Below are 22,129 nucleotides of genomic sequence, written 5' to 3'. Positions count from 1 at the left end.
AGGTTATTGCATAGGATGGAAACCACCATCAATATAGGTATTGCTACAGTGCTTGTTATTAACCAGTAGGGGAACCCAGTACTAGTATAAACGGCGTTTTTAACAAGCAGAAGTGTTACACGGATGTGGGTAACATTTTGATACGGAGTTGTGTAATTTGGCGCCTTCGGTGGGGATGCATAATAAGGAGGGTTAATTGGAACCATGAACCCAGAGGAGCAGACCGTAACGTGGCTGATATCATTAGGGGTGCTTAATTCACCCAAAAAGAACATAGCTGACCCAGAAGAATTTCTGAAAACATCTCTGAAAGATGGGGTCGTCTTGTGCAAACTCATGGAGCGGCTCGTGCCCGGCACTGTTCCAAAGGTAAGCAGAACATTGTTACTGCAATGTTATCCGTGCAACATTCTAACGGTGATAACGGAGAAAAGTAATATTTACAAAGTCAACAACTTGAACCGTGAGACGAAAACACTGGCGACGCCAGTGGAGGGATTGTTTGAATCGCAAGGGAGGGGTTGTTTGAATAAATTACCAATCCCCGCTGGCGTAATGTAACTTCAATAGTCTAATTAAACCAGCGTGGAATACATTAATATGCAAATTTAAGATGAGAAATTTATCAATAATGTAAAAGAGTGCTGAACTCCTATGGGTTTGCATGCATTGCTGACTTCCTGTCAAGTGAAAAGTGTTTCCGCATTCTGAAAATGACGAAACATGTTCCAAAACGCGTATAATTATGTAACCAAAGATGCTTATATTCAGGTTAATGCACATTATACTATGCAAAACCTGTGCATTTTTAGCAGGTATATTATTTTTACATTTCGGGAACCAGACAGGAATGTATTTTGTACAGATCAGCTGAATCACAGATGTAGAACAAGGAACACAGCCTACTTGGTTAATTTAACAGGCTACATTAGGCGGAAGGCATTCTTGTAATTTAATTGTAGGCTATCCAATTCAAATCTGATGATTGTCACTGACTAGAAAAAAATGTTTTGCACTGCATTTTTGATTATGCTGAGCCGGTCTATGGCCCGTGACGTGAACAGGGAAAAACGGTGGAGGAGGAGCGCCTTTCTCGAATCGAACTGCAATCAAACCAAATCAATCTGCGCCGCTCGGTCCTATTGTCAATAAGGCAGCGTGGTGAATGGTCCAGAAACATAACATAAAAGCAATCACTTTTAGATGCGAAAATAATCTTACTCATTACACCGCGTGCTTAATTAGGTCACTTTTGTTTGGTGCCGACTTCGCCGTGGGATTTGACCGGGGCACCTAGCTCTCGCCAGTGAAAGAACACCCCTGCCCGGGCCAGATTGGTAATGTACTTTTATAATCTCCCGGCACAGACAGAAGTGGACTGGCCACCCCTCAGAGCCTGGTTCCTCTCTCAAATCACATTTTATTGGTCACGTACACGTGTTTCGCAGATGTTAATGCGGGGTGTAGCGAAATGCTTGTGTTTCTAGTCCCAACAGTGCAGTAATATCTAACAAGTAATATGTACCAATTTCACAATACACACATCTAAAGGAATGGAATTAAGAATACTTACATATTTGGACGAGCAATGTCAGTGTTGCATAGACTAAGACAATTGAATAGAATACAGTATATACATATGAGATGAGTAATGCAAAATATGTAAACATTATTAAAGTGACTAGTGTTCCATTATTGAAGTGGCCAGTGATTTTAAGTCTATGTATATAGGGCAGCAGCCTCTAATGTGCTATGGGTGGCTATTTAACAGTCTGATGGCCTTGAGATAGAAGCTGTTTTTCAGTGTGTTACCAGCTTTGATGCACCTGTACTGTCCTTGATTATTTTTTTGGCCTTCCTGTGACATCGGGTGCTGTATGTGTCCTGGAGGGCGTTGGGCAGACCGCACCACCCTCTGGAGAGCACTGCCGTTGTGGGCTGTGCAGTTGTCGTACCATACAACCCGACAGGATGCTCTCAATTGTGCATCTGTAAAAGTTTGAGGGTTTTAGGTGCCAAGCCAAATTTCTTCAGCCTCCTGAGGTTGAAGAGGCACTGTTGCTGTGTGGGTGGACCATTTCAGTTTGTCAGTGGTGTGTACGCCGAGGAACTTGAAGCTTTCCACTTCTCCACTGTGGTCCCGATGATATGGATAGGGGGGTGCTCCCTCTGCTGTTTTCTGAAATCCACAATCAGCTTGTTGACATTGGGTGAGAGGTAATTTCCCTGGCACCACACTCACAGGGCCCTCACCTCCTCGCTGTAGGCTGTCTCGTCATTGTTGGTAATCAGACCCGTTGTTTTGTCTGCAAACTTAATGATTGAGTTGGAGATGTGCATGGCCACAAAGTCATGGGTGAACAGGGAGTACAGGAGTGGGCTGAGCACACACCCTTGTGGGGTCCCAGTGATTGAGGATCAGTGAAGTGGAGGTGTTGTTTCCTACCTTCACCACCTGGGGGCGGCCTGTCAGGAAGTCAAGGACCCAGTTGCACAGGGCGGAGTTCAGACTCAGGGCTTCTATGTTTCTTCTTAGGTTCATGCCCTTCAAGGGAGTTTTTCTTAGCCACCATGCTCCTACATATGCATTGCTTGCTGATTGGGGTTTTAGGCTGGGATTCTGTATAGCACTTTGTGACATCTGTTGATGTAAAAAAAGGGCTTTATACATACATTTGATTTGATTGATAGTTTCCACTATTTACCACAGCCACAAAGTAAAATTGTCGATATCGTAAATTAAAAAAAAAAAAAACATAAATATGCTTTTTGGTCTTTATTTAATGTCAGGGTTGGGCATAAGGTTATCTGTGTGGTTAAGGTTAGGTTTAAAATCACATTTTAACAAAATCAATTGTAGAAATAGGCTGGGTTTATGACTTTGTGTCTGTGGTAACTAGGGACGGCCCAAATTAATCGAATCCCCTCATTTGAGGAATAATCGAGGGGAAGAGGCAAAGCGACAGGTATAATGGGCCCAAAATCTGTCTTCCCCAGCAGGTGTTTTTTTTTCTTCGCTCATCAAGTGAGGAGTTTTTGTATGGAGGTCAATGAGTGTTGAAGTTGGTCAATAAAAAAATGAATGGCTTATTTGCTACGTGCGGCTTATTTGATCGAATAGAAGTTTCAAAGAAAAGGTTGTTACGAGTGTATATCCCGGCAACTGAGAAAAAAAACAATTTACAGTGGATTGTGCCTGTTCACGCACGTATCTGCCCTCTCATTGGCTAGAATGGTCCCACTTGAACTTGCACCTTCCCACTGCCTTCCATTTTTTTAAGAAACGTAATTTTCATCTTTAGAACGACCACCTCAGTATCTGGTCAACATAATAGCTAATCTGTGGGTATTTATGAAATGCAGCGAGAGGTCATCGTCACTTCCTCCCCAAAGGCTTGCTTCCTGGTGCAACCACCCCCTTTAGCGAGTGGTGGGTATATTGCTGCATTCAAGACAACTGGGAACTCAGGGGGGATAGTGACATCAGAGATATTTAGGTTGAAAAGTCAGAACTCTAGGAAGACGCCTGAATTTCCGTCTTGGAATTCCGACTTTTGTAAATGTTTAACTGTTATTTTTCTGTTGTTTATTTCCCGTTTAGTTTATTATCTATTTCACTTGCTTTGGCAATGTAAACATATGTTTCCCATGCCAATGAAGCCACTGACATTGAAATTGAAGTTGACCATTCCAAACCATTTTTCCCCGATCAGAGCTCGGTTTTTTCAAAGTTCCCAGTTGTCTAGAACGCACGGAAGTTCGATTTAAAGATTTCAGAGTTTCCAGTTGTCATGAAACCGACACAATATTCCTGAAAGAGAGACGTAGGAAGAGTCCACCGTTACTTTGTTAACCTGTAAAATATCAACATTCGAAAGGATACAGTGGATTGTGACTTTGTTTATTTCCTCCCACCTTGAGTTGTCATTTGCATCTACGCCTGTAATAGTAAACTAAAAAAATTATCCATTATATATTTATATCCAAAATAGGCTATATTTTTATACATTTATTTTATGTCTGTTTTAGTACTGTCAGGAACCGAGGAACGAAGCTGAATGCATCGCCAATATCAAGGAGTTTTTGAGAGGATGCACATCCTTGAAAGTAGAGGTAAGTGATTTCAAAGACCTTGGTTGGTAGTGGTTTCATCTCTCTTCTATATTGACATGTTTTGTTGTATGATCATGTGTTTGTTGTTGTTGGACATTTTGATTTGAGTTTCTTGCTGAATTCTTGTTTCTAGCTTTAGTAAACATTTTCATACAAACAACAATAATTTATTGCCAAAATGGTTTGCTTATTTGAGGACTGGCCTCTCCACGATGTACATAACTGTCAGCTGAGCAATTCGAAGCGGTGATTGGAAAATAATACTGCATAATTGTGGCAATAGAGTCAACTCAGGTTTCTGTCAACAAAAGCTTAACTTTCCTACATTTGTTTTGCTGTGACTTCAGCATAGATTTGTTTTCCTCTGCAGGCAGTATTTTTGTGACATGTCTCTTGTTTGCCATGTGGAGTGGGTTGCCCTCTTAAGCAAGCATCCTGTCAGTCACTCCCACAGAACACACACACAGATGGGTTTGTTGATGGGTCTCAACTAAGACTGCTTGTCTTAAATAATGCCGCGTTCAAGTGCTAGTCGGAACTAGTAAACTCTAAAATGTATGACTGGTTGAACGTTAAGTACAAACCGTGAGCAAGACGGACATTTCTGAGTTTCCTAGTTCTGACTAGCACTTAAACACGGCATAAGGCTGGCTCCACTGTCTACTTCTGCTTGAGCAGTGTACATTGAGCAGTATGCATCACATTGCTTGGTTAAACAGCAATAGGAAATCTAGCTGTACTCCCTAAGTGAAAATGATCCCCCCCTTCAGCCATGTGACATTTATATTTACAGTGCATTCGGAAAGTATTCAGACCCCTTGACTTTTTCCACATGTTGTTACGTTATACAGTGCCTTGCGAAAGTATTCGGCCCCCTTGAACTTTGCGACCTTTTGCCACATTTCAGGCTTCAAACATAAAGATATAAACTGTATTTTTTTGTGAAGAATCAACAACAAGTGGGACAAAATCATGAAGTGGAACGACATTTATTGGATATTTCAAACTTTTTTAACAAATCAAAAACTGAAAAATTGGGCGTGCAAAATTATTCAGCCCAGGTTTGTAAGCCTTTTCCTCCAAACATAACGATGGTCATTATGGCCAAACAGTTCTATTTTTGTTTCATCAGACCAGAGGACATTTCTCTAAAAAGTACGATCTTTGTCCTCCTGTGCAGTTGCAAACCGTAGTCTGGCTTTTTTATGGCGGTTTTGGAGCAGTGGCTTCCTCCTTACTGAGCGGCCTTTCAGGTTATATCGATATAGGACTCGTTTTACTGTGGATATAGATACTTTTGTACCTGTTTCCTCCAGCATCTTTGCTGCTGTTCTGGGATTGATTTGCACTTTTCGCACCAAAGTACGTTCATCTCTAGGAGACAGAACGTGTCTCTTTCTTGAGCAGTATGACGGCTGCGTGGTCCCATGATGTACTAGTGTTTGTACAGATGAACGGGTATCTTCTGGCATTTGGAAATTGCTCTCAAGGATGAACCAGACTTGTGGAGGTCTACAATATATTTTCTGAGGTCTTGGCTGATTTCTTTTGATTTTTCCATGATGACAAGCAAAGAGTCACTGACTTTGAAGGTAGGCCTTGAAATACATCCATAGGTACACCTCCAATTGACTCAAATGATGTCAATTAGCCTATCAGAAGCTTCTAAAGCCATGACATAATTTTCTGGAATTTTCCAAGCTGTTTAAAGGCACAGTCAACAAACTTCTGACCCACTGGAATTGTTGGAAAACTGACTTGTGTCATGCAGAAAGTAGTTGTCCGAAACGACTTGCCAAACCTATAGTTTGTAAACAAGAAATGTGTGGAGTGGTTGAAAAACAAATTATAATGACTCAAACCTAAGTGTGTGTAAACTTCTGACTTCAACTGTATTTCCAGCACTATGAGTGATGATGCACATAATAAGAGGGTGTTGGAAGTCCTTTCCCTCCCTATGCATTACAGTGACAGCCCCATTGGACCCTCAGTCATGCCTTTTCCTCCCCAACCCTTATAAACAGTCGTTTCTGCTTTTGAATCACATTAGTTGGTTTGAAAAAAAGGGAAAAAAAGTAATTTAATCAGCCAGGCTCGCTACCAAGTCAAGTGGTTCGGGGGAGAAACGCAGGCTGGTCTGTTGTGGTTTGGGAGGTCCCTTCTGCTTTCTTGCAGCGATCGCACTTCTCCATAATTACAGGCTTGGGGGCAGTTCAGGAGCTCACGACCGTAAGGATTTGGAAAGCCCCTGTACAATGTGTCATCTTGACTTTTTCCAGACCATTGCAGTTCATACTCTGGCCAGTCACCCTCTCTCCCTCCATGTTTCTTAACCACAGCCATGGGGCTGTCATGTGACTGGACAAAGACCACATTCACACAACTTTCACTTCTGTTCCGAGATGCAGAAATGGGAAGCAGCAGCGACGGCTTGAGTGACGGCTAACTTGACGAGTTATGGTCGACTACAGTATAGTTGAATTTATAGATCCTGAGCCTATGGTATTATTATTTTTATAGACATACAGTTGTAACGCCTGCAAGTCACATACTACCCTGGCCCTGCTCAAGGCTTCTTGACAGCAACAAACAAGTTTGATTCCTGTGTCATATGTTAGCTTCAGATTGTTAAACTTTCATGTCACTGTTTTAATGTTTGTATCCTTGCTTCGTTTCTCTGTAGATGCTTGTTCATTTTTGGCAACAACAACCGATTCGATACTTGTCAATATCACACGCTACCTCAGTCCGTCGTCTTGACAGATAGGCCACACTTCAGCTTTGAAAAGACTATGCAGTTGTGTTGGCTCTGAAGGGCTAGATAGTGAACAGATGCCTCGTGCTCTGCTACCCTCTATATTTAAGATGTTTCATTTGAAGTGTGAAACCATAGCCGCTAGAGGAAAGATGATAACCGGCTGTCTGTGAGGCAGACAGAGCGAGCGCTCGGCGTGCATCGAAGGACAAATTTGTTTTTTATTGAACCTTTCTTTAGCTCGGCAAGTCAGTTAAGAAGAAATTCTTATTTACAATGACAGCCTACCCTGGTCAAACCCCCCCCCCCCCCCCCCCCTAACCCTAACCCTAACCCTACCCCGGTCAACCCCCCCCCCTAACCCTAACCCTAACCCTACCCCGGTCAAACCCCCCCCCCCTAACCCTACCCCGGTCAAACCCCCCCCCCCAACCCTAACCCTAACCCGGACTACGCTGGGCAAATTGTGTGCCGCCCAATGGGACTCCCAATCACAGCCGGTTGTGATACAGCCTGGAATCGAACCAGGGTCTGACACCTTTTGCACTGAGATGCAGTGCCTTAGACAGATGCGCCACTCAGGGACCCTCCAAATGAGGAGAGAACCGTCTGTTTTGTTACCAAAACCACTAGGCCACGAAAAATATGGGTCACATTCAACATGTCTGTTTTTCTCTCCGTCTTCTTGTGTGTAAGTCACATCCCATTATGTGTTGTTGCTGGGCTGCGGTCAGGATTCTCTCTGTGTGATAATCAGCCAAGCAGTATCTCCTACACCTTTGTTGCTAATGATTTTATACCTACTTCTTTTCCCCTGCTGATTTTAGTCTGTCAAATGAGCAGCCAGGTATTTTGTTTTTGAATTGAAAGTGTCTTCTTTGTGTCGGTCTCCTCTCCTGCCAGGGATTTGAACCAGAGTGCCTGTACTCTGGCGAGAAATTTAACAAAGTGCTGACTACTCTGCTGGGAGTCAACTTCGCCACCCAGGGTAAGTCTAATGACTGTATTTATTTGCTGGGCCTTATTCAGGAGAATGCACAGCTACAAAACAGTTGGATAGAAATGCACTGGGTAAAACAGACATTCCTACTCCACACATTATCTCTCTCTTTCTATTTTTAAGGTTGTAAACAATGTACCCCACTGAATAAGACCATAATGAGCTTAAGGTTAAGGCCCAAATAAAATGTACTCACCTGCCTTTATTATCATGCAATATTGTAATCATTGATGTGTATGCTACGTTTGCATGACTAACCTGTCTGCTCTCACACGCTGTAAGCTCTAGTAGAAAACTGAATCATTTTACAGCTATGTGCTAGTGTGTGAACTGTGTAGTGCTGAGACTCGCATTGACCACATTCAACGTGGTGGTTTAAAATATATTGTGTGTGTGTGTGTATAAAATGAATATGCATGTGTCATTTTTTGCTGGATTGGTCCCAGTAGGCCTGGTGAATCTTAAAAGGTGCCCTGTTCACAGACAGCTGGCATGGCTGTGTGTCTGATTCTGAGGGCCTCCTGCAGAGTACCATATTTACTCTGATGACTACCATGGCTCTCATGTCCTACTGAACATGCCTTGCTCTTTTCTGTAACATTGCATTAGAAGGCACCTGGCTCAGCCTGAAAAGACAGTTGTAAGGAAGGGAATTTACATGGCAGAGAGCTATATGATGAAATGGTATTTCATGTCAAAGCAACAGTGCAGCTAGGCTATAAGACATCCACGTGACAAACAGCAAGCTGACACAGTCACTCCAATCGATACACTGTTTTGACTTTCTGCTAGCGCCAAGCTTTAGCTGCTAATTCTAAAAGCCACCACTTGACTATATCCAATAGTGTCTGTTTGAAGTTGTCTTAGCGCCGATCCTCATCAGAGAGCATCCATGCTAAAGGCCGGAGCATGACGATTGGACCAGAGTCTCTCGCTCTCTCGGCTTGAAATGGAATAGTCTTCAAAATGCCTAGTGCTGTTGAGTTGGGCTGGGTTAGTCACACGCTCTTTAATGGGTTCAAGAAGAGGCATCGCTCTCCGTGTTTCTGCTTATCATGATCCTCTGACAGGCCTCAGTACTGTGTCTCTCTCCCTGTGTTTCTGTGTGATTGTGTGCACGTTCTGACAGTGCAGCTGCGAGAGGTATTGGTGGCCAGGCCACGAGGAGGGAGCTGCTGACAGTACAGGGCTTGTTGGGGCATCTCACTGCATGTGTAAAGGGATGTGGAATACTCACCCCCTCACAGCTAAGAGAAACACAAGCATTCCTTCTATACTGGCCTGCTCTTTTCGTTTTTTCTTCTCCTCCCCCCTATCTGCAGTTGTAAAGGGATGGGGAATGATGGTGATGTCCAGGTTGGCACTGACTCTTGGCGGTGCCCTAGAAATAGTTGGCTGAACCAGTATGGATATATCTATGGAGTGCCCTCCAATTATTAAAGAAGAACTCTGAACCACCAAAGCACACCGGTCATTTCATATCCGGACAGGGATTTCCTGTTGCCCACATGGCCAGATCTACCTTGGAAAATGTCTTTATTTATATCTCTATTCTCGGGTCTAAAAGGTTGAAAAAAAACATGATCCTGGTGCTTTTTCCTCCAGTCATTTCTAGACTGTAGCGATACCTCTGCCAATCTCACTTTATCAATTCTCTTTATAATGGTCTGTGTGACTAATAGGATATATAGCTAATCTTGCGTTCCAGATGGTTGGTTCTCCATCAAAACATGTATAAATAGCTTTGTGATGATCTGCTCCTATATTGAAAGGAGATTAAATGAAGGTTTTACTCCGGGACACTTTCCCCCGTTGGATAGTGGATGTAGACTCGGTACCAGCCGACAAGGTTGCAAATGTTTCATGTAAAGTCATGTGTTGGTTCATTTAGAAAGTATTCTCTGTCACCTCCCGACATCGGTCCAGGTATTAATCTAGTAGTGTGTTGGCTCAGTTGTAATGGATGGCTATGGGTCCACATAATCCAAAATATAAATGCAGCATACAACGAGTTCATATAGGGGAATCAGTCAATTTAAATAAATTCATTAGGGCCTAATATATGGATTTCACATGACTGGGCATAGATCCACCCACTGGGAGCCAGGCCAAGCCAATCAGAATGAGTTTTTCCCCCACAAAAGGGCTTTTATTATAGACAAATACTCCTCAGTGTTTGAGAGAAATAAACTTTTGGTATGTATGGAACATTTCTGGGATTTTTAAAATTTCAACTCATGAAACTTGGGACGAACACTTTACGTGTTGCGTTTTTCTATTTCTGTTTAGTGTAGTTGTTGACTTAGGTTTTGCAGCTGGCATTGGAAGAGGTTGTGGCAGGGACATGCCCAGCTCTGTTGGTACTGCTGGAGCTAGAACCTAATGCATCACGGTGCCTGCAAAGGGAGTCCTCTCACAAGACTACTCCTGTCAGAGAATACTGAGAAGAGTTTATTAGTCAGCTCTTTGAAGATGATTTTGTCTACCTGCCAGTGTTATTGTCCAACTCAAACTACCATCCACGCCATCGGTTTACTTGAGCACATTTAAGGTATAATGAGCCATTATGTCATTGATGTTGGTCAATGATAATATACATCAAGCTTTCTCAGCTTGTCTGTGTTAGATGGCTGGTCTGGGATCAGTGTGTGCTAGTTGAGGTGATGTGAGGTGATTCTGTCAGCTAGGCACTGCAGACATCTGTGTGCCCACTGTCCCTTGGGGACTCCGCAGAGCCAACAGCCTGCACTGAAACACATTGTCATCAACAAGCTGCTAGCACTGCACAGCCCAATGCTTCAACAGTCTGAAATCCATTTAAACTGACGACTGAAGTGTGTGTGTGTGTGTGTGTGTGTGTGTAAGACAAGTATTTCTGTCATCTCATCTGTTATGAGTAGTGAATTGTAGAAATAAAAGTGATTTTGTACTTGATAAAAATAATTATGTAAGTTGTCGTATTCAAGGACAGACTCTCAAACATTTATATAACCTCCGAGTCCTTTGCAGTCACTTTACTACATGGTGGATCATAATGAACTATTTAAGGTGTGTGTGTGTGTGTTTTCTCTTCCACAGACTGTGGCACTGAGAGGTCATGTCCCCAGTCCGGCACACCTGCTCCTAGCCAGTCCACCACCTCACACACACACACCTCTTCCAGGTCCAAGTCCCTGCGCAGACAATCCAAACCAGTGGTAAGGTCGCACGCACACACACACTCAGTCACATTAGTCGTTTGTGTGTCATTCCATGTTTGTAAAAGGATGACCCTGACAGTGAAACAGACCTAATTGGAACATTTTTTGTAGCATGTGCTGTTAACCAGTAATTACAAATATATTCACACTCCTGTACGCCTGTCCTGAACGGCTTGTACACTTGGCTCACATATTACATAAATGCATAGTAAATCAAACTTTCCTGATTGGTTAAATTGTATATACGAGTCGGTAACTGACAACTATTCTACCCAACCAGGAGATGTCGGAGAACGGCGGAGGCGGGCTGGTGCTGGTGAAGGCGCGCTTCCAGTTCAAGCAGAACAACGAGGATGAGCTGTCCTTCAACAAGGGAGACCTGATCAGTGTGTCGCGCCAGGAGGAGGGTGGCTGGTGGGAGGGCTCGCTCAACGGCAAGACGGGCTGGTTCCCCAGCAACTATGTCCGTGAGGTCAAGCCCTGTGGTGAGTAGGGCTGGGAAAGAGTCTGTGGTAGCATGCTGTACTAACACTAGACTAGATTATGATGCTTAGCAGAACACTCATTCTGTGTGCTGTTTGCTGCTCTGTAACTTTGCCCCCCGACTACCTTACTTCTTGCAGATAAACCTGTGTCTCCTAAAGCATCTCAACTGACCAAGAACTACTACACTGTGGTGAGTTGGCCCTCTCCCATTGTATCTCCCTTTTCTACAGCTCCATATGCACTGGGCCACTATAGCTTTGCTTAGCGGAACAGTTTAGGCTGTGTCAGCGTTTCTGTCTCTAATAGGATGTGGGTTATTTAAATGATCTTTCTCAGGTGGTGCAGGACATCCTGGAGCATGAGAGGGAGTTTGTCAAGGAGCTGCAGACAATGTTGAGCTGTTACCTACGACCCCTAAAGGCCAGCGACAAGTAAGCTCAGCAAACAAGGATGGGTGTCAATTCATTCGGATGCAAACTGTTTAGATACATTTTGAAATACCAGTTACTAAAGAGCCTTGTGCCATTGTGAATCTCTCCGAATGACCCATGCAACATGCTGTTGTTTTTAATAGGTATATCTGTTCTACTCATTGTAATTCTATGTTCTCTGCTGTGTGGTGTCCAGGCTCAGCATTACAGACAGTGGCAGTCTGAGTGGTAACCTGGAGGAGATCCTCACCTTCCAGCAGGGTCTGGTTCTTGCTCTGGACGAGTGCACCAAGTAAGTGCACAGTGCATTCGGAAAGTATTCAGACATTTTGTTACGTTACAACCTTATTCTAAAATGGATTAAATTGTTGTTTCACCTCATCAATCTACACCCAATACCCCATAATGACAATGCAAAAACTGGTTTTATAAATTGTTTTCAAATGTATAAAAAAAGGAAATATCACATTTACATAAGTATTCAGACCCTTTACTCAGTACTTTTGGCAGCGATTACAGCCTTGAGTCTTCTTGGGCATGACGCTACAAGCTTGGCACGCCTGTATTTGGGGAGTTTTTTCCACTCTTCTCTGCAGATCCTCTCAAGCTCTGTCAGGTTGGATGGGGAACTTCGTTGCTCAGCTATATTCAGCTCTCTCCAGAGATGTTCGATCGGGTTCAAGTCCGGGCTCTGGCTGGGCCACTCAAGGACATTCAGAGACTTGTCCTGAAGCCACTCCTGCATTGTCTTGGCTGTGTGCTTAGGGTTGTTGACCTGTTGGAAGGTGAACCTACGCCCCAGTCTGAGGTCCTGAGTGCTCTGGAGCAGGATTTCATCAAGGATCTCTCTGTACTTTGCTTCTTTCATCTTTGCCTCAATCCTGACTAGTCTCCCAGTCCCTGCCACTGAAAAACATCCCCACCGTATGATGCTTCCACCACCATGCTTCACTGTAGGGATGGTGCCAGGTTTCCTCCAGACTAGACGCTTGGCATTCAGGCCAAAGAATTCCATCTTATTTTCATGAGACCAGAGAATCTTGTTTCCCTTTAGCTGCCTTTTGGCAAACTCCAAGTGGGCTGTCATTTGCCTTTTACTGAGGAGTGGCTTCTGTCTGGTCACTCTACCATAAAGGCCTGATTAGTGGAGTGCTACAGAGATGCTTGTCCTTCAGGAAGGTTCTCCCATCTCCACAGAGGAACTCTGGAGCTCTGTCAGAGTGACCATCCGGTTATTGGTCACCTCCCTGAACAAGGCCCTTCTCCCCCGATTGCTCAGTTTGGCCGGGGGGCCAGCTCTAGGAAGAGTCTTGGTGGTTCCAAACTTCTTACATTTAAGAATGATGGATGCCACTGTGTTCTTGAGGACCTTAAATGCTGCAGACATCTTTTTGGTACCCTTCCCCAGATTTGCGCCTCGACACAATCCTGTCTCAGAGCTCTCCGGTCAATTCTTTCAACTTCATGGCTTGGTTTTTGCTCTGACATGCACTGTCAACTGTGGGATCTTACATAGACAGGTGTGTGCCTTTCCAAATCATGTCCAATCAATTGGATTTTCCACAGGTGGGCCAATGAAGTTGTAGAAACATCTCAAGGATGATCAATGGAAACAGGATGCACCTTAAAATGTATATAGTATATATTGTAAATGTATATGGTATGTATAAGCTGGAAATACAGGCCTAAGCGTTGTTGTTCACTAGTTTTCTCCAATTGGGAGAGGGGTGGTAGGGTTGGAGGGAAATAAAGGAAATAAGTGTGTGTAACATTCAAAAGTTTGGGGTCACTTAGAAATTCTCTCTCTACTCTGGTTAGAGACAGTTGGCGCTGTTCTTTGAAGGGAGTAGTACACAGCGTTGTCGAGATCTGAAGTTCCTTGGAAATTTCTCGCATGGAATAGTCGTCATTTCTCAGAACAAGAATAGACTGACGAGTTTCAGAAGAACGGTCTTTGTTTCTGGCCATTTTGAGCCTGTAATCGAACCCACAAATGCTGATGCTCCAGATACTCAACTAGTCTAAAGAAGGCCCGTTTTATTGCTTCTTTAATCAGGACAACAGATTTCAGCTGTGCTAACATAATTGCAAATGGGTTTTCTAATGATCAATTGGCCTTTCTAAATTATAAACTTGGTTTAGCTAACACAACGTGCCATTGGAACACAGGAGTGATGGTTGCTGATCATGGGCCTCTGTACGCCTATGTAGATATTCCATAAAAAAATCTGCATTTTCCAGCTACACTAGTCATTTACAACATTAACAATGTCTACACTGTGTTTCTGATCAATTAGATGTAATTTGAATTAACAAAAAATTTGCTTTTCTTTCAAAAACAAGGACATTTCTAAGTGACCCCAATCTTTTGAACAGGAGTGTGTTCCTGTTCCAGTTTAATACATTTGCAAAAAGTTTGAGAAACCTGTTTTCGCTTTGTCATTACGGGGTATTGTGTGTAGATTGCTGAGGATTTTTATCAATTTTAGAATGAGGCTGTATGGTAACAAAATGTGGAAAAAGTCAAGGGGTCTGAATATTTTCAGAAGGAACTGTATGAGAGTGTAATGAGGACACAGTGGACAGGGGGGGGGGGAGGCACTGCTTGAGGCAACTGAATTGGTCCAATCACATTACCCTAACCCAATGTCTAATCTGTGTCACTACACTTTCTGCCTACTCCGCTGTTTCTATCAGATATTCTGGGGATAATTGTTTTTGTTGTGATGTACTCGTAACTGACAAAAATAATGGAAACACTTGAGTAAATGAGGAATACAAAGTATATTGAAAGCAAGTGCTTCCACACAGGTGTGGTTCCTGAGTTAATTATGCAATTAGCATCCCATCATGCTTAGGGTCATGTCTAAAAATGCTGGGCAGGCCATTATTTTGGCTACAATGCCCCAATAGGATGACAATGCCCACATGGACAGGGCACGAGGGTTCACTGAATGGTTTGATGAGCATGAACACGACGTAAACCATATGCCATGGCCGTCTCAGTCACCAGATCTCAACCCAATTGAACAGTTATGGGAGATTCTGGAGTGGCGCATGAGACTGCATTTGATCACCACCATCAACAAAGAATGGTATCACATCCTTCCAATAGAGTTCCAGACACTATGCCAATAATCTATGCCATGGTGCATTGAAGCTGTTTTGGCGGCTCATGGTGGCCCAACGCTCTATTAAGACACTTGGTGGTGTTTTGTTTATTTTGGCAGTTACCTGAAGCTCTAGATGGGGTGGCCTCAGGTTACTATGCTCCCTCTATTGGACAATATGTAGAATGGAATCTGAAACTAAACATACAGGAACAACCCAACTGTTGTCCTAGTAACTAACACATCCACTTCTTTCTGTGTGTGTTGCAGGGTTCCAGAGAGCCAGCAGCGATTGGCTGCCTGCTACCTCAACCTGATTGGTCAGATCAGGAGGCTGTACCGGTCATACTGTTCCAGTCACCCCTCGGCTGTCTGCGTACTCACTGACCACAGGTCAGTCCTTACTGGCATCTCAGTTCTGCATGACATGCATCTGCATTTGATTGACATTTCACTGCAAATTAACATGTCCATCAGTTTAGTAATGCAAGTAAAATGGAATGTCTTTGTGGATAACCATAGGCTATAGAAGAGTAGCTGCAGTTTCTCTTTGACCCACTAGGTGTCATACTTTCTCTGGAAATGTAGAGGTGCAACAGAGCGGTGTCTCAAATCAAATTGTATTAGTCACATACCTCGAATACAACAGGGGTAGATGTCACCTTGCAGTGAAATGCTTACTTACAAGCCCCTAACCAACAGTGCAGTTTCAAAAAGTATGGATAAGAATAAGAGATAAAAGTAACACGTAATTAAAGAGCAGCAGTAAAAAATAAATCAAATAACAATATATACAGGGGGGTGCCGGTACAGAGTCAATGTGCAGGGGGCCCCGGTTAGTTGAGGTAGTATGTACATGTAGGTAGAGTTAATTAAGGTGACTATGCATAGATGACAACAGGGTGCTATGTGAATAGTCTGGGTAGCCATTTGACTAGATGTTCAGGAGTCTTATGGCTTGGGGGTAGAAGCTGTTTAGAAGCCTCTTGGACCCAGACTTGGCACTCCGGTACCGCTTGCCGGGTGGTAGGAGAGAGAACAGTCTATGACTAAGGTGGCTGGAGTCTTTGACCATTTTTATGGCCTTCCTCTGACACCGCCTGGTATAGAGGTCCTGGATGGTAGTGAGCTCGGACCCAGTGATGTACTGGGCCGTTCGCATTACCCTCTGTAGTGCCTTGCGGTCGGAGGCTGAGCAGTTCCCATACCAAGCAGTGATGCAACTGTGTCTTTCTTGTCCGTTGTGAGTGACCTTTTTTAGTTTGTAGCCTCATCATTCATATCCCCTCACTACAATCAGCCAGGCCCTGAGGCTCTGTGAACAGTTAATCACAGCGCTGTCCATCACATGCAATGTAGTTGTAACGAGCAAACAGAGCAATGAATCAAGTGGTTGTGTAATTATTATGTTAGTTACGCAATTCATCATGTACACTATTGTGGAACTGGTGTTTCCCCCCCCCCCCCCCCCCCCAGTCTCTTTCTGCGCAATTGTTAATGTGAAAACATGCACTGCAGAGACAAGAGAACACTGTCATGACACACAAATACACACAGGAAGCTGCACACAGGATATCTATAGTTGTGGTTATGTTCCAGGCAGGTGAGGCACTTTTGATTTCACACTGAACTAATTAGCATCTTTCATACTGTGGGATCCTTTTCAGCTTTTTTCTTTCACTACCAAACACATTCAACAAATCTAGATTTTTTTCCCCCCAAGGTAGAATATTTTCTCTCTCTTTACAAGGTCACCCAGCAGTAAAACTGTGTGTGTCTGTTGTAGTGAGGAGCTGGGTACGTTCATGGAGAGCCAGGGGGCCAGTCCGCCAGGCATCCTGACCCTGACCACCAGCCTGAGTAAACCCTTCATGAGGCTGGACAAGTATCCCATCCTGCTGCAGGAGCTGGAGAGACATATGGAGGTAGCCTAGTGGTTAGAGTGTTGGACTTGTAACCGAAAGGTTGCAAGTTCAAATCCCCGAGCTAACAAGGTACACATCTGTCATTCTGCCCCTGAACAGGCAGTTAACCCACTGTTCATAGGCCGTCATTGAAAATAAGAATTTGTTCTTAACTGACTTGCCTAGTTAAATAAAGGTAAAATAAAAAATAAACATTAGGCCTCATCTGGAGCCAACATAACTCTCTATAAGCCCATCTATGGATCCATAAGCAACTGAGATTTAACTCACCTCCGCTGTTCCAGATGTCACTCCCCAATACCATGTATTGGTATCCCTCCCAAACATCTTAATTGATGTATATTGATTTATACATTTTTAATTGGGTATTGTGTAAGATATACAGTGCCTTGCGAAAGTATTCGGCCCCCTTGAACTTTGCGACCTTTTGCCACATTTCAGGCTTCAAACATAAAGATATAAAACTTTTTTTTTGTGAAGAATCAACAACAAGTGGGACACAATCATGAAGTGGAACGACATTTATTGGATATTTCAAACTTTTTTAACAAATCAAAAACTGAAAAATTGGGCGTGCAAAATTATTCAGCCCCTTTACTTTCAGTGCAGCAAACTCTCAGTTCAGTGAGGATCTCTGAATTATCCAATGTTGACCTAAATGACTAATGACGATAAATACAATCCACCTGTGTGTAATCAAGTCTCCGTATAAATGCACCTGCACTGTGATAGTCTCAGAGGTCCGTCAAAAGCGCAGAGAGCATCATGAAGAACAAGGAACACACCAGGCAGGTCCGAGATACTGTTGTGAAGAAGTTTAAAGACGGATTTGGTTACAAAAAGATTTCCCAAGCTTTAAACATCCCAAGGAGCACTGTGCAAGCGATAATATTGAAATGGAAGGAGTATCAGACCACTGCAAATCTACCAAGACCTGGCCGTCCCTCTAAACTTTCAGCTCATACAAGGAGAAGACTGATCAGAGATGCAGCCAAGAGGCCCATGATCACTCTGGATGAACGGCAGAGATCTACAGCTGAGGTGGGAGACTCTGTCCATAGGACAACAATCAGTCGTATATTGCACAAATCTGGCCTTTATGGAAGAGTGGCAAGAAGAAAGCCATTTCTTAAAGATATCCATAAAAAGTGTTGTTTAAAGTTTGCCACAAGCCACCTGGGAGACACACCAAACATGTGGAAGAAGGTGCTCTGGTCAGATGAAACCAAAATTGAACTTTTTGGCAACAATGCAAAACGTTATGTTTGGCGTAAAAGCAACACAGCTGAACACACCATCCCCACTGTCAAACATGGTGGTGGCAGCATCATGGTTTGGGCCTGCTTTTCTTCAGCAGGGACAGGGAAGATGGTTAAAATTGATGGGAAGATGGATGGAGCCAAATACAGGACCATTCTGGAAGAAAACCTGATGGAGTCTGCAAAAGACCTGAGGCTGGGACGGAGATTTGTCTTCCAACAAGACAATGATCCAAAACATAAAGCAAAATCTACAATGGAATGGTTCAAAAATAAACATATCCAGGTGTTAGAATGGCCAAGTCAAAGTCCAGACCTGAATCCAAACGAGAATCTGTGGAAAGAACTGAAAACTGCTGTTCACAAATGCTCTCCATCCAACCTCACTGAGCTCGAGCTGTTTTGCAAGGAGGAATGGGAAAAAATTTCAGTCTCTCGATGTGCAAAACTGATAGAGACATACCCCAAGCGACTTACAGCTGTAATCGCAGCAAAAGGTGGCGCTACAAAGTATTAACTTAAGGGGGCTGAATAATTTTGCACGCCCAATTTTTCAGTTTTTGAGTTGTTAAAAAAGTTTGAAATATCCAATAAATATCGTTCCACTTCATGATTGTGTCCCACTTGTTGTTGATTCTTCACAAAAAAATACAGTTTTATATCTTTATGTTTGAAGCCTGAAATGTGGCAAAAGGTCACAAAGTTCAAGGGGGCCGAATACTTTCGCAAGGCACTGTACATTATTTAAATGTTTATAATTTGTTGACTATCTTGCAGGAGGCCCACCCGGACTACAGTGACATCTTGAAGGTTACGGTGGCTTTTAAAAGCTTGGTGGTAGGTACAGAACCCCTGTGGTTCCTCATGCAATGTTTAGGTAGACATGGTCCATAGAGATTAGCCGTGTACACTGAGTACTGTATCAACTCACTAGTCTACAGTAGTATCATCTAGTCTATATTACCTAACACACTACCAAGAATCATCACTGTCTGTCTTGATGAAAGCACACTTAGCTATTTAAAACTACCGAAGGCTGTCCTTCTCAGAAGATTGGAGATGTTGCTTGTATAGGTCGTATGTTTCCAAACTGAGATGGAGCATCACATAAAAGACACTCTTCCATGAGAGAAATTCTCAAGACGATACGCCCATCTCGGTTGTTTTAATGAAAAGAAAAACACCATCTTGCTTCCTGTGTAATATGTCCTCAGTGAAAAACGTTTTCCTCTGGTGGGTTGTGGACTGAAATAGCAGCATGATACACCGTTTTCTGTTGGAGCAGTAGTTTGAGAGGAAGTTTCCACAGTGTGGCTGAGAGTTTGCGGGGAAGCGTTGACTCACACACACTGTAGTAGTCTCTTGACGTGTGAGGTGTGTATTTGAGCATATTTTGGGTCCACCAGCCCTATTTACGTGAACCTGGTTGGTGTTGATTTGTCATTTTGTCTTTGAGAGATGGGGAATCCCCCTTCTGGTCCCGGTAAACTGTTCTCTGTAACTCACCTTTTGCACGATGCACAGTTCCTTTATACCTGTTGCAGCATTGCCATATCCTGGACATTTTTACATTATAGTGTGGAAATGCTTACTAAACCAGGCTTAAAACAGCTTCTATCTTATGGTTAATCTATCCAGCACACATTAACAGTGTTTCAATTTCTCATATGAACTATACAGTAATGGACACCTCTCCTTTCAGACCCAGTGTCAGGACCTGCGGAAACGTAAGAACCTGGAACTACAGATCCTGTCGGAGCCAGTGAGAGGCTGGGAGGGAGACAGCATGAAGTCTCTGGGTCACGTGGCCTACATGTCCCTGGTCCACATGCAGAACGGGACCAATGAGGTGAGAGCAACAGATACAGGTGTCCCCCAATATGAAGTGTTAGGATCTGGGGAAGGTAAGCCTATCCTAGATCTGTGTGTAAGGGCAACTACCCAGAGAGAGTGCTACAGACCACCTCCAAGAAGGTCAAAGTTCAAAATAACAATGTTTTAGGGCCTTTCTCTGACACCGCCTGGTATAGAGGTCCTGGATGGCAGGAAGATTCGCCCCAGTGATGTACTGGGCCGTTCGCACTACCCTCTGTAGTCCTATAGATGAGACCTATATGCTGATTGCCACCCCCTCTCATACGTTATGCCTATGTTAATTTCATTATGAATCAGAAACCCCAGACTGGCCATATATAGAGTGGAAAGCCAGTCCCCCTCCCCCGTAGTGTGGTTTCTGTGTAGGGGTCGACTATGAGGATCTGAAAGCTGAGAGGAATAAATATCTGGCTGTGTTTTTGTTTGATTGAAGCACCACCTGACGCCAATCAAACATATTTCAAACCTACTCCCTGTTTTCTTTACTTTTTAACTCAAATCAAAAGTATTCGTCATGTACATAGTTTACAGCAGGGATAAAAGGTGCACCGAAATTCTTATGGGCTATCGCCCTCACCTGTGTCCGTGGGTGTCGTTTTGTGATTGACTCTGTGGCGCTGCTTGTGTGTTCCCCATAGGAGAAGGAGGAGCGCTACCTCATGATGTTTCCCGGTGTGCTGGTCCTGCTGTCTGCTAGTCCGCGCATGAGCGGCTTCATATACCAGGTAACCTAATGCGTCCCAAGTATTGCACTCAAAATCTGGGGAAGTGTGTCAACCCCCCCTCTTCTCTCTCTGTCCCCCCCCCCCCCCCCCCCCCCCCCCCCCAGGGAAGGCTGCCGCTGACAGGCTCCACAGTCTCCAGGCAGACGGAGGACACGGAGAACGGCCACTACACCTTTGAGATCACAGGTACCGTAGGTTAGCGAGGGAGCCTTGAGTCATTTAGCAGACGCTCTTATCCAGAGCGACTTACAGTAATGGGTGCATACATTTTCATATGCTTTGGTGTGGTCTGCAGTTCCATCAAGTAGATTAGTTCTAGTGAGTTTGCAATCAGTGCCAAGGATTGGGTTTCCTGTGAAAGGCCTATATCTTAACACACTGGTCCATTACGCTCTACAGGTCAGTGGGTCGAAGGTCAGTGATGCAGTTGCGCCTCATTTTTAGCGAATGAATGGAGGATTTCTTACTTAACATCCCTCTGACAGAGCAGCTTCCTATTATATTATGTCATTCTCATTCCAATCCCTTCTGTACAAACGGTGTAAAAACCTTGATTCTTCTTGGTTTTAATGATGCAGTGACTCATAACGTTCACTGAGGGAAAGGGAAACGATGCTACATCAATGAGTTACGTGAAATTATCCGTCATAGTGTTAATGCAATGCTATCATTAACATGCCAGGGCTGCAGGGAGAACCACTCCTCCTAGTTGTCTTATTTACTTGCCGCAGGACACAGGATTGGCTAACAGTTTAAAAAAAAAAAAAAAATGACACCATAATCCAGTTTTTCATCCAGTCGCGACTTGCCAGCTGTCATGGTGGACGGTTATGATTCATGCCAGGTGCCCTATATGTGGGCATTACGAAATGCCTTGCAAACAGTTTTACCCACCCCTAACTCTAGGTAACCCCGCCTGAAACTTCCCTGCAAAGTGCAACCCACTGAAGTGTGTGTGTGTGTGTGTGTGTTGCAGGAAGCACAATGGATCGCATCACAGTGTTCTGCAGTAACCCCCAGGAGCTGCAGGAGTGGCTGGACCATCTCCATGCCTACAGCGAAGGAGCCAGCCCCGTGGGCACCATTATCAAGGTAAAGACATGGGCACACTGTTCATGATTTCTTTCTGAAAAGATGCAGAAAGTGGCGTTGCGTAGAGAATGTTCGCTAAACAAGATGGCTGTGTTGTATTTCCCTCTAGACTTAGTATCATAGTATGAGAACATCTACACCACTTCATGTATCCAGAA

The 22,129-nt window shown here is 43.7% G+C and overlaps 1 protein-coding gene across 5 annotated transcripts in view; it reads left to right on the top strand.

Annotated features, from left to right (window-relative positions):
• The first annotated feature begins 70 nt into the window (after positions 1 to 70).
• LOC110504441 (rho guanine nucleotide exchange factor 6) overlaps positions 71 to 22,129 on the top strand; it is a 29,694-nt gene continuing 7,635 nt past the window's right edge. For 2 of the 5 annotated variants that reach the window (XM_036969844.1, XM_036969843.1), the window contains exons 1-15: positions 71 to 369; positions 4,030 to 4,113; positions 7,772 to 7,856; positions 10,947 to 11,065; positions 11,349 to 11,553; positions 11,692 to 11,744; positions 11,891 to 11,985; positions 12,182 to 12,277; positions 15,366 to 15,488; positions 16,882 to 17,020; positions 19,057 to 19,116; positions 19,982 to 20,128; positions 20,793 to 20,879; positions 20,984 to 21,065; positions 21,856 to 21,971. In XM_036969844.1, coding sequence (XP_036825739.1) covers positions 205 to 369; positions 4,030 to 4,113; positions 7,772 to 7,856; positions 10,947 to 11,065; positions 11,349 to 11,553; positions 11,692 to 11,744; positions 11,891 to 11,985; positions 12,182 to 12,277; positions 15,366 to 15,488; positions 16,882 to 17,020; positions 19,057 to 19,116; positions 19,982 to 20,128; positions 20,793 to 20,879; positions 20,984 to 21,065; positions 21,856 to 21,971 — 1,656 coding nt within the window. In that variant the 5' untranslated portion in view covers positions 71 to 204. Of the gene's footprint in view, positions 370 to 676; positions 816 to 913; positions 1,338 to 4,029; positions 4,114 to 7,771; positions 7,857 to 10,946; positions 11,066 to 11,348; positions 11,554 to 11,691; positions 11,745 to 11,890; positions 11,986 to 12,181; positions 12,278 to 15,365; positions 15,489 to 16,881; positions 17,021 to 19,056; positions 19,117 to 19,981; positions 20,129 to 20,792; positions 20,880 to 20,983; positions 21,066 to 21,855; positions 21,972 to 22,129 lie in introns of those variants that run through there. The other 3 variants (XM_036969848.1, XM_036969845.1, XM_036969846.1) reach the window with 3 other exon arrangements.

Source organism: Oncorhynchus mykiss, chromosome 31 (genome assembly GCF_013265735.2).
Source record: "Oncorhynchus mykiss isolate Arlee chromosome 31, USDA_OmykA_1.1, whole genome shotgun sequence".
In the NCBI taxonomy this organism is placed as follows: Eukaryota; Metazoa; Chordata; class Actinopteri; order Salmoniformes; family Salmonidae; genus Oncorhynchus; species Oncorhynchus mykiss.
This window is presented reverse-complemented; position numbering and strand designations above follow the sequence as displayed.